At 53.4% G+C, this 12,653-nt stretch overlaps 1 protein-coding gene across 1 annotated transcript in view; it reads right to left on the bottom strand.

Moving 5' to 3' along the window:
* SH3PXD2A (SH3 and PX domains 2A) overlaps window positions 1-12,653 on the bottom strand; it is a 214,242-nt gene that overhangs the window by 66,170 nt on the left and 135,419 nt on the right. The window contains 1 exon segment of the mRNA XM_025039155.1: window positions 12,519-12,547. Coding sequence (XP_024894923.1) covers window positions 12,519-12,547 — 29 coding nt within the window.

Below are 12,653 nucleotides of genomic sequence, written 5' to 3'. Positions count from 1 at the left end.
GCCATGGGACAAGGGAGGCTCATTTATTTCTGCTGGGCTTCTCTTTGTAAATGCAGCCATATTCCTATTCATTTTCCTTTTGGTATGAAGGAGCCTTCCTCCTTCTCCAGAAGTTGCCTTTCCCAGAATCCAGAGTCTGCGTGGGGGGTAGCCCAGCCCCGGGTAGGAATGTACCACTGACCCTCTGGCCACTCAGCTCTGCAGTCAGAGAACAGTCAGTTCCCCCTACTCAGGTGGGGAATGGGGTGGGGTGGGGGCTGGGCCTGGAGCCATTCCACAGTCCCTTAGGGTACAAGGGCCACCGCAGGAGCAGCAGAGACAGCCCAGACCAAATGGATGTGGGCAGAGAGGCCAAGGAAGCCCAGGGAGCACTGCCGCTGACCAGAGGGGACTATGCGGGCGAGGCTGGGCGGTGGGGCGGTAGGTCCGCCATCCTCCCTTCCCCCTGCTGGGAAGACCCAGAGTTTCCTGGTTAAAGACAGGTGCTGCGGTTAGTCAGAGGCACCGTGGGCGGACGGAGGGGCGCTGGGTGGGGAAGCCGGCAGGATTCTGAGCCTCTGCTCCCAGCAGCTGCTGCCTGACCCCGCAGCAGCCCCTGGGGTTGCAGCCTCCCCCTCAGTTCTCAGGTTCTCCCCTCTCCCCGTGGCGGGGTGGTGGTGTTGCAGGGAAGAGACAAACTCAGCTCTGTTCAGAGTTCCAGGATCCCAGCCACCTTTCTCCCTGGGGGTGGTCTGCCTTGGTGGTCCTTCCCCATTTACTGGGCTATACCCCAGCCAAAGGCCGAGGCTGGGAGGACGAGGCAGCCGCAGAAACATGGGTCAACAAAGCCAGATGGAGCAGGCAGCCAACTGGGTCTCCAGCTCCCAGCCCTGCAGCCCGTCTCCCTCCCTGGCTGTCCCCACGAAAGCCATGAGTGAGTGACAGAGTCAACAGCGATGGACCCAGGACCAGGCATTGCTGTCCTAGGACCACAACAAGTCAAATGTCTTGTGTTCTTCAGACTGGACTCAATGAATCAACTGCCAACTATTTAATGAGCATCGACCATGTGCATACCTGGGGACCCCTGGCTAGGCTGGGGGCCCCTGGCTATGACCAACTGACTCTCCACTGCCTATCTCCAAGCTTCGGAGACAGGACACAGATATTCGTGGTTACAGATACCTACCTGCCCAGGTGTTCCTACTTGTGTCAGGAGTAATGTAGGTTTGGGTTGGCATCATGGCTCCCTCACCAACCTGCCTGGCACTGCTGGAGCTGCCATTCAAGTGAACCCTCACTCCCCGAGGCTGCCCAGACCCAACCTGGAGGGTAGGCTGAGGCCAGACATAGCAGGCTTGGCCCCTACCAGGGGCAGGGATGCGGGATGCAACAGGGCTGAGCCCTGAAGGCCTCAAATCTGTAATCAGACCCCCACCTTTGGGGCAAGGTTCCCAATGCTTCACTTGACATCTGGCTGGACACTGCCATCTACTGGAGCGGGATGGGGGTAGGAATAAGGGGACAGGGGCTAGGGGCGGAGTTCACTCTGGAACGGAGGTTGAGGATGACGCACTTGTCAAGGTTTGCCAGCCTCCCTCACCTTGCCCTTGGCGGGCTCTATATCGTTCACTGACTGTGTCAACTGGCTCCAGAAATTAGATTTGAAGCTCCTTCAAAGTCTGAACCCTGTCAGTATCCTCCAGCACCCCAAACACAGTAGGTGGTGCCCAATAAATCCTCAGTGGCTGATGGAAGGATGCACATTCATTTTGCTCAGTCCCAAGGGTTTCATGGAAGAAACAAGCCTGGCTTACTCCGCTGCCTTCGGGCATTCTTTGCACCCAGGGTCCCGTACTCTCTCTAGTCCAGGCTTTGCCTCTTAAGCCACATAAAGGCCTTCCCAGGCTGGGGAAGACCCTGAGCCGGGCAGAACATCCCTGGAAGACTGCTGGCTTCCAGCATCTGCTGTAAAGCCTGTCAAAGAGACTTAAAAGAAAATTTATCCATAACCAATATGGTCTATGGCAAGATGGATGTTGCAGGAAATGGGAGACCGAGCAAGAACAACTGTCTTATCTATAATGCCTCGTGGGAGCAGGGCTCAGCAGGGCTCGGGGCAGCCCCCATGGTATGTGCTGGGACCCCCGGGCCTCTCCTCACTCCCACCCCTCTCCTGCTCTGCGTGGGCCTGGACCAATCCCCTGAGCTCTCAGATGCCACGTAAACACAGCAGAGTGAGTGTGCATGCGCGCGCGCGCGTGCGCACACACACACACACACACACATACACACACACACACACACACACACACCACTGCTTGGGAAATCCCCACATCTGGCTCTCATGTGACTGAGCTATGCCCAGAAGGCTGCAGCTGGGAGGGCCCAAAGGACAGGGGAGGGTCAAGAGTGTGTGAGCTCCCTGGAGAGCACAGTTAACCCTTTGGCACTACACCCCAGGGTCTCTGGCAAATGCAGAGCTTCCACCCCAGAGAAAAGCCAGAAAGGAGACCCAGGGCTCAGAGGGCCACATCGTGGCTCACTACACAGGTGGGAAGGTGGGACCACTTCTCTGCGCCCCCCTGGTCTTCACCTGTGATGTGACAGGGCTGCTCTTTCTGTGTCAATTCTGGTCTATCATCAACCACCGGGGAGACCCACTGGCTGGAGATCCCGTCCCCACGGAGACCAGTCTGTTTCGTCACATAGTGAGTATCTCCTAGTGCCAGGCACCTGGCTGGGGGGCCATGGTCCCGGAAAAGTTCAAAGTCAAGAGTCATGCCCTGTATCACAGCAAGGACCTGTGTCCCCCAGGAGACTGCTGGGAGCCAGAGTCCTCCTAATGATAATGAAAGGGTCTTGGGGCAAGTTACCCCCAGGCACATGCATCATTCTAAAATTTGAACTTTTTAAGCTTCAACAACTTTAGCGAAGGAGTGGCCATCTGCAACACCACCTCTGAAATCGCACTACCCTGCAGGTACTCTGGGGATGTGGAGGACGTGCCTCCGCCCTGTTTAGAAGACATGGCACACTCGGACAGCTAATGCTGAGGCTGACCAGCTGTCCTCCGAGCGGCTGCCCTCCCTCTTCTCCAGGCTGACTCATTTAAAAACCTCCGTGAACCAGGGGCGGAAGCCTCTCTCGGCACCCCCAGGCAGGGTCATGTGCCTCCTTCTCACTCTGCCCCGCTCCCATAATAGCACTTAGACATTGTACTGTAACTGCTGTTTCCCTTCCCAACCCGACTGAGAGTCCTTACTAGATCCATCTCAGTGTCCCTGGACTTCCACTGCAGGGCCTGGCACAGAGGAAGTGCTCAGATGTTCATTGGTCCAATCTACACCACAGCCATGGTAGAGCAGTGAGGGCAACTACAGGTCTGGCAGGAAGCATCTAACCTAGAAGGGAAGTCTAGTACCAGTGTCCATTCAGAAACTTGCTTTCTATCAATTCAGCCCTCAAGGGTCCTCTCTCTAGCTCCAGGAGCTGCTACCGGTGTCAGCTGAGCCGTGGGCTTAGAGCAGAGAGAACCACCGAGGTCACAGAAGAAGTTGGGGACAGGGCCCCCTTAATGAGAACTGACGGAGGTGCTCTTGGAGCCAGTAGGCTCCAGGGGGGAAGAGTGGCACAGCAGGGGGCTGACAGACCAGAAGACAGATCCGGGACAAGGGGTGTTAAAATGTACATGTTTGCAAGGTTTCCTCGGGCGGGGTGGCGGCGGGGCATTGCCAATGTACAAAGAGAGTCTTGGTTTGGCCTCTTGTCACTAGCCTGTCATCAGAGCTTTACAAGGATCTCACCCTCCTGCCAGGAGCAGTTATGCACTCAACCCTGACCCAGATCCAACACTTGTGGAGCCTAGAGTGGTCCAGAGCCAAGCTGGAGAGACCTTGGATAATGGGGAAAGGCAGCCCCCAGAAACCCGCAGGGGCTTCTCCTATAATACGGCATCCACGAGCCAGGAGCAGCATTGCGGGAAGGGACACGAAGAGGTGTTGGCTCTTCCTCCTGGGCACAGGGAAATGAAGGGACTTTCTGGGACGGCCCGGTTTTCTTGGTACAAGACTCCAGGTCTAACATGAACAAAATACATCTTCGTTCCAGCTGCCGGGGTCACATGTGACAATGACAAGATCCAGGGGGGCAAAGCAGAAAGAGTCAGGAAAACCACTTTTTCCCTTGCAAACATCTAAGTTTTACTGAAACTTTGGAAAATGTTTCTTTGCCTTCCCATTTCAAAACTGACCAATTATAAAAATGCCACGAGCCAACTAAGTTACACACGCCACGATTCTGTTTCCAAACCAAGTAACTTTAGATCAGAAAAAGGTGCTAAAAACAATAAGGGATGTGCGTTTCCCAAGCTCTTTGTTTTTCCATTGGCTTCGTCATTACTGGAAATGTTGCCTCTTTTGTCACATGTTTATAAACCAAAAAGCCGGAGTGAGAAACAAGTTAATGTCAGGCTGAGGGCCACAGTGGGGAGCATTTCTGTGCTTCCACAGTGTGGATGCCTCCTCCCTCAGGAAGAAAACCTTATGCAAATAAAAGGTGGATGGAGACTCGTCACTGCCTCCTGATGAGGCAAGAAGGGAGGCCAGCGGCTGGGCGGGCCCCTTAGACAGCCGTCGTCCAAGGCCCCAAAGGCTGGGCCAGTCCTCCCTGTCCTCCAAGTGGTCCCCCTTTCCCACACTGGCCCAGCTGAATGCATCTGTCCGTCCCTGGTCTCTGATCTTTCTGCCACCTCCCTGCCTGTCTACCCTGAACACTGCCATCAACCCACATGGACGACCCATCCAAACGTCAACCCTGCCTTGATTTTGGAATCCCTGGGGAGCCTGGCAAGAATGCTAATTTCTGGGTGCCACCCCCAGAAGGGCTGATTCAGGTGCTCTGGGCAGGGCCTGGGAGTACAGACCTCAGTGAGTAGGTGCAGGAGTCTGAAGCACACCGCCACGCTCTGCACAAGCTCTTCCCGTCCCCATCGCTTGCCTATTTTCCCAGCAGGAGAAACTGGGTGACAGGTGTGAGGGGACAGAGAGAAGCTAAGCAGGGCTGAGGAGATCGAGGCCGCCAGCTAGCTGCTTCCTTCCTGGGAGCGAGAGAGGTGATTCCGGGATTCGGGGAGCCTCCCCTCGCCTGCCCCTGCTTCACGTGTCCAGGCCAGTAGAGCAGTGGGGCCGCTCTGCCTCCGGCCAGGGGAAGCGGCGGCACAAACACACACGTGAGCAGCACGTTCACTTCCTCCACTGTATCACTGCCACATGGGCTGGCTGTGGAGTTGTCAAATCAATCAGCTTTCATTTCCTTTCATTTCCAATTAGCGGGCGTTGAACTCCAGGGGTGACATCAGGCTGAAGACATAGAGCCATGAAAATTAAAAATTGTTTTAAAATACCAGCCTGGGTGAGATGTGCCAGAGGTGATGCCTTCACGAGACACGTTTGCTTTGAGAACGGGCCGCTGGAGGGTGCCAGGAATATCTTGGCCATGTTCGCTGAGCAGCCTGGGCCTTCCTCACTGCGGATGGGTGGCTTGGGCAGACAAGAAAGCCTTGGAAATTGCTTTGAAAAGTCTTGCTGAGATACTCTCCAAAGGCTTCCTTTCCAGACTCGTCTCCCGTCTTCCCCTCCCCAGCCCTTCCTTCCTGCCAGGCTGGACACCTCTCCTTCCCTCAAGCTTCTCAGACTCATTCCAGCCTCCAAATCTCTGCTCATGCTTGCCACCCACCCCCGGCCTCCACCCCCTTCACCTACCTTTCCTGGTCTATCAAATGGGGACGAGCCCACCTGCCCAAGCTGTTGAGAGACCACTGTGAGATGGTGCTGCTTTCTCTGCTGCACTGCGGCCCTCCTCACACCTCCGCCTCATTCCACGGCTCGTGGGCTTGTGGGTGGGTTTTGCTTTAAGCAAATCCATTTTATTATAAACCAAATTCACACAAAGAGAAATTAAGGGGGTATGAGTCATACCCTGCAAAGGGACCCTTTATCCAATTAGGAACCCTTGTGACCAACGGGTTTCCTTCTGGAAGCCACGGGAGGCTCTTTTGTGGCAGGCCCTCTCCCACTCTGTCGAACCACCTGCCAGAGATCTTCTGAGCCCAAATCATGGTCACCTATGAGTCCCTTGGGCCTTGCCTCAGGAGAAGAATGAACTTCAGTGGAAAGAAGTTTGGATCAGGACCTGATTAGAATCCTGTGTCTACCTGGCTAGCTGACTTTGGGCAAATTTCTTAATCTACCTTTTCTGGTCTATAAAATGGAGACGAGACCACCTGCCCAAGCTGTCGAGAGGCCATTATGAGATGATGCACACTCCACCTTCCGCCATCTGACAGAGCGGAGTCACTCCTGGAGACGGGCAAGTGCCAAGGCCAGTGGTGTCTCCTGTTTGAGAGCTGGACACCCATGGTGCTGCCTCCTATTCCTAATAAAAGTAGCTGAAACCCTGGTGAGTGTCTACTGTGACAGGTACAGTGTTGGAGTTAAGACTTCATATGTATTAGCATTCAGGCCTCAAACAACCTGATGAAGTGCTACCATTCATTATCCCACAGATGAGAAATCCAAGGCATGGGGAAGCTAAAGACTTGCCCAAGACCACAGAGATGGCAGAGCCAGGGCGTGACACCAGGCAGTCTGGCTCCGGAGTCTGTGTTCTCAACTCTACAGAAGACCCCGCAATGGCCAAGTCTAGGTCCCATCTCCTCTTGGGCCAGGCCCAGGGCTCACAGAATGGAAAAAAGTGCTTTGAGTGGGTCCTTTTACTCTCAAATTGTAGGTGAGGCCAACTTCTCCCCTCCCTTCAGAACCTATCAAAAACTAAACTAACAACAATGGCAGCTACTATTATCGGGAGCTTGCTATGTGCCAGGCCCTCTACTAACTCATTCCTTACATTTAATCCATTTTTATCCCCATTTTCCACATAATGGGCATGAAAATCGGAGGTTAACTTGCCAGTCACCGCAAACACATGGACGAGAAGGGGTTCAAACCTTGTCTGTCTGACACCAAAACCTAAACTCTTACCTCCAAGCAGAACATGCTTCTCCTAGATGTAACTGCAGCAACGCTGATATTAACTCTGCCCAATAATGCAGGTTTTATGATCATCAAAATGGAAGCTGGCCTGAACTCACCAATTTTTCCAAGAAAAAGTATAAAGTAAACAGGATTTCATGAGGAACATCAACACTGGCCCAAAAGAACAAACTTGCAACACTCTTGGGCAACCTCATTTGCATTTAAACAAATGGTAGCTCATCACAGGACTCCTGGGTGGGATGGAGCTCCAGCCTGTGCCTGGCAACAATCCCGGGGCCAGGACCATCCCACAATATCCGTGGCCTTCTGCGCCCCCTAGTGGCACGACTCAGAACTCCCCAGCCATGGGCCTTGGAGAACGTGGCTTCCTGAACTGAGAGCATCATCCCGCCTTTTCAGGTCTGAAGAGAACTCCCTGTTTTAGGGAGCCTGCTCCAGCCCCCTCTGAGCTCCTGGAACAGTACTCACCTTGGGGAAGCCAATTACAGCTAACAACAACAGGCCCTTCCTACCGCCAGGCACAAAGGTGTCTAACGGCATCACCTCCTTGAACCCTCTGCACCTTCCTGCAGGTCGCTGCTGTCAGCTACTCCATTTTACAGGTAAGACAGTCGGTTTTATGCGTCAACGTGGTTCCCAGTTACTGGCTACGGTTCCCAGTTACTCAGCCAGACACTAACCTAGGTGTTTTGCAGATGTGATAAAGTCCATAATTAGTTTCCATTCAGTGAGATTATCAAGATACTCAGGGCCAGGAAGTCAATCTGCTGAAAGGCCTTAAAGGCAGAGCTGGGGCTGAAGAAATTTCACCTGCGTACCACAACCACAGCCTGTCCTTGGATTTCAGACTTGCCTCGTCAGCCCCCACAACCATGTCAACCAAATCTTTGTAAGCAATCTCTTTATATATAGCTCCTACTGGTTCTGTTTCTCTAGTTGAACCCTGACCAACACAACAGAACAGGTGAGGTAACAGCTCAGGTGAAGGGATCTGCCCAAAGTCACATGACCAGCAACACGCAGGACAAAGAAGGGAAGCCCGGGCAATCTGAAACTTCCCAGCACCCATATACACTCCCGCTAACAGCTCACATCCGGTTATCGAAATCCAGCCCATCCATCGCTGCTAGAGTCCTCATCTCTCATCTGTGTCCTTCCCTTGCTGCTCTTCATTCGCCAGTCAGAAAAATGCTTCTAAGATCTAAGTCAGATCATATCCCCCTCTCCTCAGGACCCGTTAGTGGCTCTTCATCTCATTCACAGTAAAAATCAACATCCTTAAAATGGCCTGCAAAGCCCTCCGTGGTCCCTGCTGCTTCCCTCACTCCCAGCTTCATCTGTTCTCACCTCGCCCAGCTTCATCTTTCTTCTTCCCTCCTACCACTTTGCTCTTTTCCAGCTCAAGCCTCTCGGCCCAGCCTCGAGCAAGCCAGCATGCTGCCACCCCAGGGCCTTTGCACTCGCTGTGCCCTTGGCCTGGACTGCTCTACCTCAGATAACCACGTCATTCCCTCTGTCTAAATTGCATTCTTATGAATACAGTTCATCTCCTATAGCAGACTGCAAACTCCTCCAGGGCAGAAGGACACATTCCTATAACCTCAACACCTGACACAGTACCTGGCATACGGCTGGTGATCAATAAAGTCAGCTGGAGTTTCCGGTCTCCAAACAAGCCACGCTTGGTCCTTTTGTCCCACATTTGCAAAACTGCTCTCTTGATTACCAAAGCCCTCTGCACTCTGCCTCCAACCAGAAAAATTCTTCCTCTTCCCAGATAACATCTTTGCTTTGAGGCCATAGCGACCTCTCCTTCCTGACCTGCGGGAGTTCATCCACCCCCGCATGCATTCTTCCATCCACCGCCCATTCTACAAGCACAAGGGGTTCCTGCTACTGGTGTGTGGCCTGCAGCTAGATCTTCGCTCTCCAGGTGGTAGGACACTCACAATTAAGGAGAAAACCCAAGAGCTAGAGTGTGGTCACTGATGTGCAGGGAGAAGCAGGGTGAGTTGGGGGGGCAGTTAGACAGCAGAGGATTGGGGCCGTTTCTCCGAGCTGACAATTAAGCAGAAATCTTAAGAAGGAGTCAGCCATGTGCAAGATCGGAGACTAGCATTGCAGGTAGAGGGAACAGTAAGGGCAAAGCCTGGGTGGAGAGAACAAGCTTGATGGGCTGAAGGTGTGGCTGAGCAGAGAGTGCCACTGTGGGAATGGTGGGGGGGTGGGGGGGGGACGGTCAGAAGAGGGCAGGACAGAGGGCAGGGGCCAAAGCACAAAGGGTTCCATAGGCCAGGATAAGCAGTTTATTCTGAGTGGGACGGGAAGTCCTTGGGGGAATTTAAGTAGAAAAGCTCATTATTTGATACATGTTTTGAAGCGCTCACTCTAGCTGTGGTATAGAGAAAAGCATGGAGGGGCCAGGGTGGAAGCAGACAGGCCAAGGACGGAGCTGGGGCCGTCTGCAGAGACAAGGAGGCTTTCCAACGGTGGGGGCGGGGGGAGGGAGGGGGAGAGGTAGGAGGATTAGGCAAATCTGGAGGTCAGGCTGGGAGATGAGAGAAAGGGAGAAATCAAGATGACTTCTAAATATTGGGCTTGAGCAACAGGGCGAATGATGGGACAAAAAAAGATGCGGGAAGGAGAAGCGGTAAATTTGAGGCTACAGTTTTCAGGGTCACTGGCCCTGCCTCCTCCAAAAGGCCATAAGCTGCCTGAGAACCTTCTTCCTGTTGACTCTGCCCTGCCCAAGCCTGGCTTCAGCTTTTGGTTCTGTACTCAGTAAAGATGTCCCTCCCTCCAAGGGATCTTCCAAGGAGGAGCTGGGGCTCTGGGGACTGAAGTGTGGAAGATGATGACCAGGGAGCAGGATCCACTTTCTCCATGCTAATGTGCCTGGCTGGAGTGACTCTGGGAAGCTTCATGACATGGCAGGGTGAAACTCTAAACTCAGACTGAAACTGTCACTTTGTCATAGACTTCGGGCAGCCACCCTCTCAGAGCCTCGGTTTCCCATTTGCAAAATGGGAATCCCACCCACCATGCAACATAGCTCTGAGCAGCAAAAGAGGAAACGTGAAATTACTAGCACGTAGTTAATGCTCATTAAATATAATGGTAGCTAGCATTTTGGGAGAGCTTTCCAGGTTGCAGGCAGTGTTTTAAGAATGCTTACATTCTTAAAACATATTAATTGATCTGGTCTTCATTATAACCATATGAAGTGTGTATTAGGGTTCTCCCGAGAAACAGAACAGGGTGTGTGTGTATGATTTGGCTCACGTGATTGTGGAGGCATGGTGAGCCCAGAATCTGATGTGGTAGGCTGGCAGGCGGAAGACTCGGGGAAAAGTTGCAGTTCAAGTCCAAAGGTAGTCTGCTGGCAGAATTCCTTCTTGCTCAGGAGAAGTCAGTCCTTGTTCTATTCAGGCCCTCAAATAATCAGATGAAGCCAACCCATACTATGGAACATAATCCGCTTTACTCAAAGTCTAGTGATTTGAAAGTTAATCTCATTCAGAAAACACCTTCATAGAATAACGCTTGACCAAACATTTGGGCACCATGGCCCACCCAAGTTGACACAAAATTAACCATTACAATGGGTATGACTATTATCCCCAATTTACAAAGAAAAGGGAGCAGGTACAGAGAGCGTAAAAAATCTGCCCAAGGTCTCAGAGGAGAAAAGCCAGGCTCTAAACTCCTGTTTGGCTCCAGAGCTGGCACTTCTAACCATGACACTAAGTGGCCATTATCATAAGCACACCAATGTAAATTAAATTCCTCTATCCATCCTTTTCCTGGCCTGAGAGTGGAAGGCAGAGAAACTGGGGGAGGTTTTCCCTGGCTGGACCCTGCATTGCTTAAGAAGCAGCACAGAACCTAAGCCTCAGAGACTGGGGATTGGGAAGGGGGTGGACCTGAGGGGTTATCTGGTCCAGAACTTGACTTTATGGGGGAAACTGAGGCACAGAGTTGCGAAGAGACTCACCCAAGGTCCCTCGGCTTCAGAAAATAATGATGATGCTTACCCACCTTGTCATATAGAAAATGCCCTCCTGCGCTGGTGGGCAGGGACACCTGAGACACCCCTTACCCAGCTGCCAGGGCATGCACATTCATCTCACCCTAGAGCCACACATGCCCAAAGAGGGACACAAACACAGACTCCAACGCACAACCAGACACAGCCCAACACACTGGTGCACATGCCCGATGCACCCAAACAAGTAAACATACCCTCATGACACACAACTATGGAGACCCACACGACCCCACATATACACATGGCCCCCAGTACATAAACCAGGACACAACTTTCCACATCTCAATAAACATGTAAGTAAACACTTGTACACACAAAACATACAAACCCATATTCAAAAACACATACATCATGCAATCATACCTACCCCAATTCACATCCTACCCACCACATGAGTGGACACGCACCTCTACCAATCCACAGGCCAAGGCACTTGGACAAAGATATCTCCACACAGGAGCCATTAATGTGAGCCACGTGTTTATATACACTTCCCACAGCACCAGGCCAGCGCCCCCAGATGGCTGCCCACCCTCATAACTCCCTACCCCATAAATATGGATAACACACCCGTGCCAGCCCAGATGGCTCTTGCCTGTCCCCCACCACATCGGTAGAAACAGAACCCTAATTTCTAGGCACCACCCTCCCCAAAGCAGCTACACCAGCCCACACCCAGGCATTTGCCTAGCCCAGCCTCCCTCACCCCGAGAGAATCCTTCTCTGACCCCAGCCCTCTGCACCCAGCACGCAGCGTCAGAGGACTTGCTCCGCACCGCTCCGGGTCTCCACACCCTTTGCAAACTCCGGGTGAGCCATGGCACCTGTCAGGCCAACGCGAGGGCACGTCGGCCCCCTCCCAGCCACATCTCTGCTGCCACCACGCAGAGCGCCCACCCCCGCAACAAGACGAATGAGCTCAGAGTTGAAGGAGGAGGAGGAGGTCTGCTCTGCAGGCGTTAGAAACTCAGTCACTCAAGTACCGACCCCCGCCCCCCCTTTTCAGACCTAGGTGTCACCTTCCCTCTGGGAAAACCCTGCGTCTCTATTAACCCTTCAGTCACCGCAGCACCGCGGGAAGGACCTAAGGAAAAGTCACAGCAGAGCCCAGTAGTGGGTACCGCAGCCTTGGGGGGAGGGGGAAGGAAGGAAAAGGATCAGCTTCCAGCGAGACACCCCCACATTCCTCATGCACCCACCCCCATTCCCACAGGGGAGAGCCTGACAGACTCGGTGGGAGAAGGTGAAAGCAGCAGAGATCTGTGGGGCATGGGCTGCGGAGCAGGGCAACTGAAGGAAGAACCCCGGCCCCGCAGGACCACAGGTCAGGCAGGCAAGGACACCCCCGCGTCCCCCGAAAGTCCTCCGCAGGGCTGGAGAGGCGCGTGCACGAAGCGGGAGGGGAGGCTGGAGAAAACGCCCGGAGGTTTCCTTACCTGATTTCCTCCTGGAACTGCCATAGTCCCTGAAAAAGAAGCAACAACAAATAGACATGGTTAGGGCCGGGCGGGGGCGCAGGGCTGCGGGGCTGCGGCCGCAGGGGGCCCACGGGCGGGCTGCGGTGGGTCCCC

This window comes from Pteropus alecto, unplaced genomic scaffold (assembly GCF_000325575.1).
Source record: "Pteropus alecto unplaced genomic scaffold, ASM32557v1 scaffold177, whole genome shotgun sequence".
Lineage (NCBI taxonomy): Eukaryota > Metazoa > Chordata > Mammalia > Chiroptera > Pteropodidae > Pteropus > Pteropus alecto.
The sequence above is the reverse complement of the archived record's forward strand: the minus strand, read 5'-3'. Positions and strand labels throughout refer to the sequence as shown.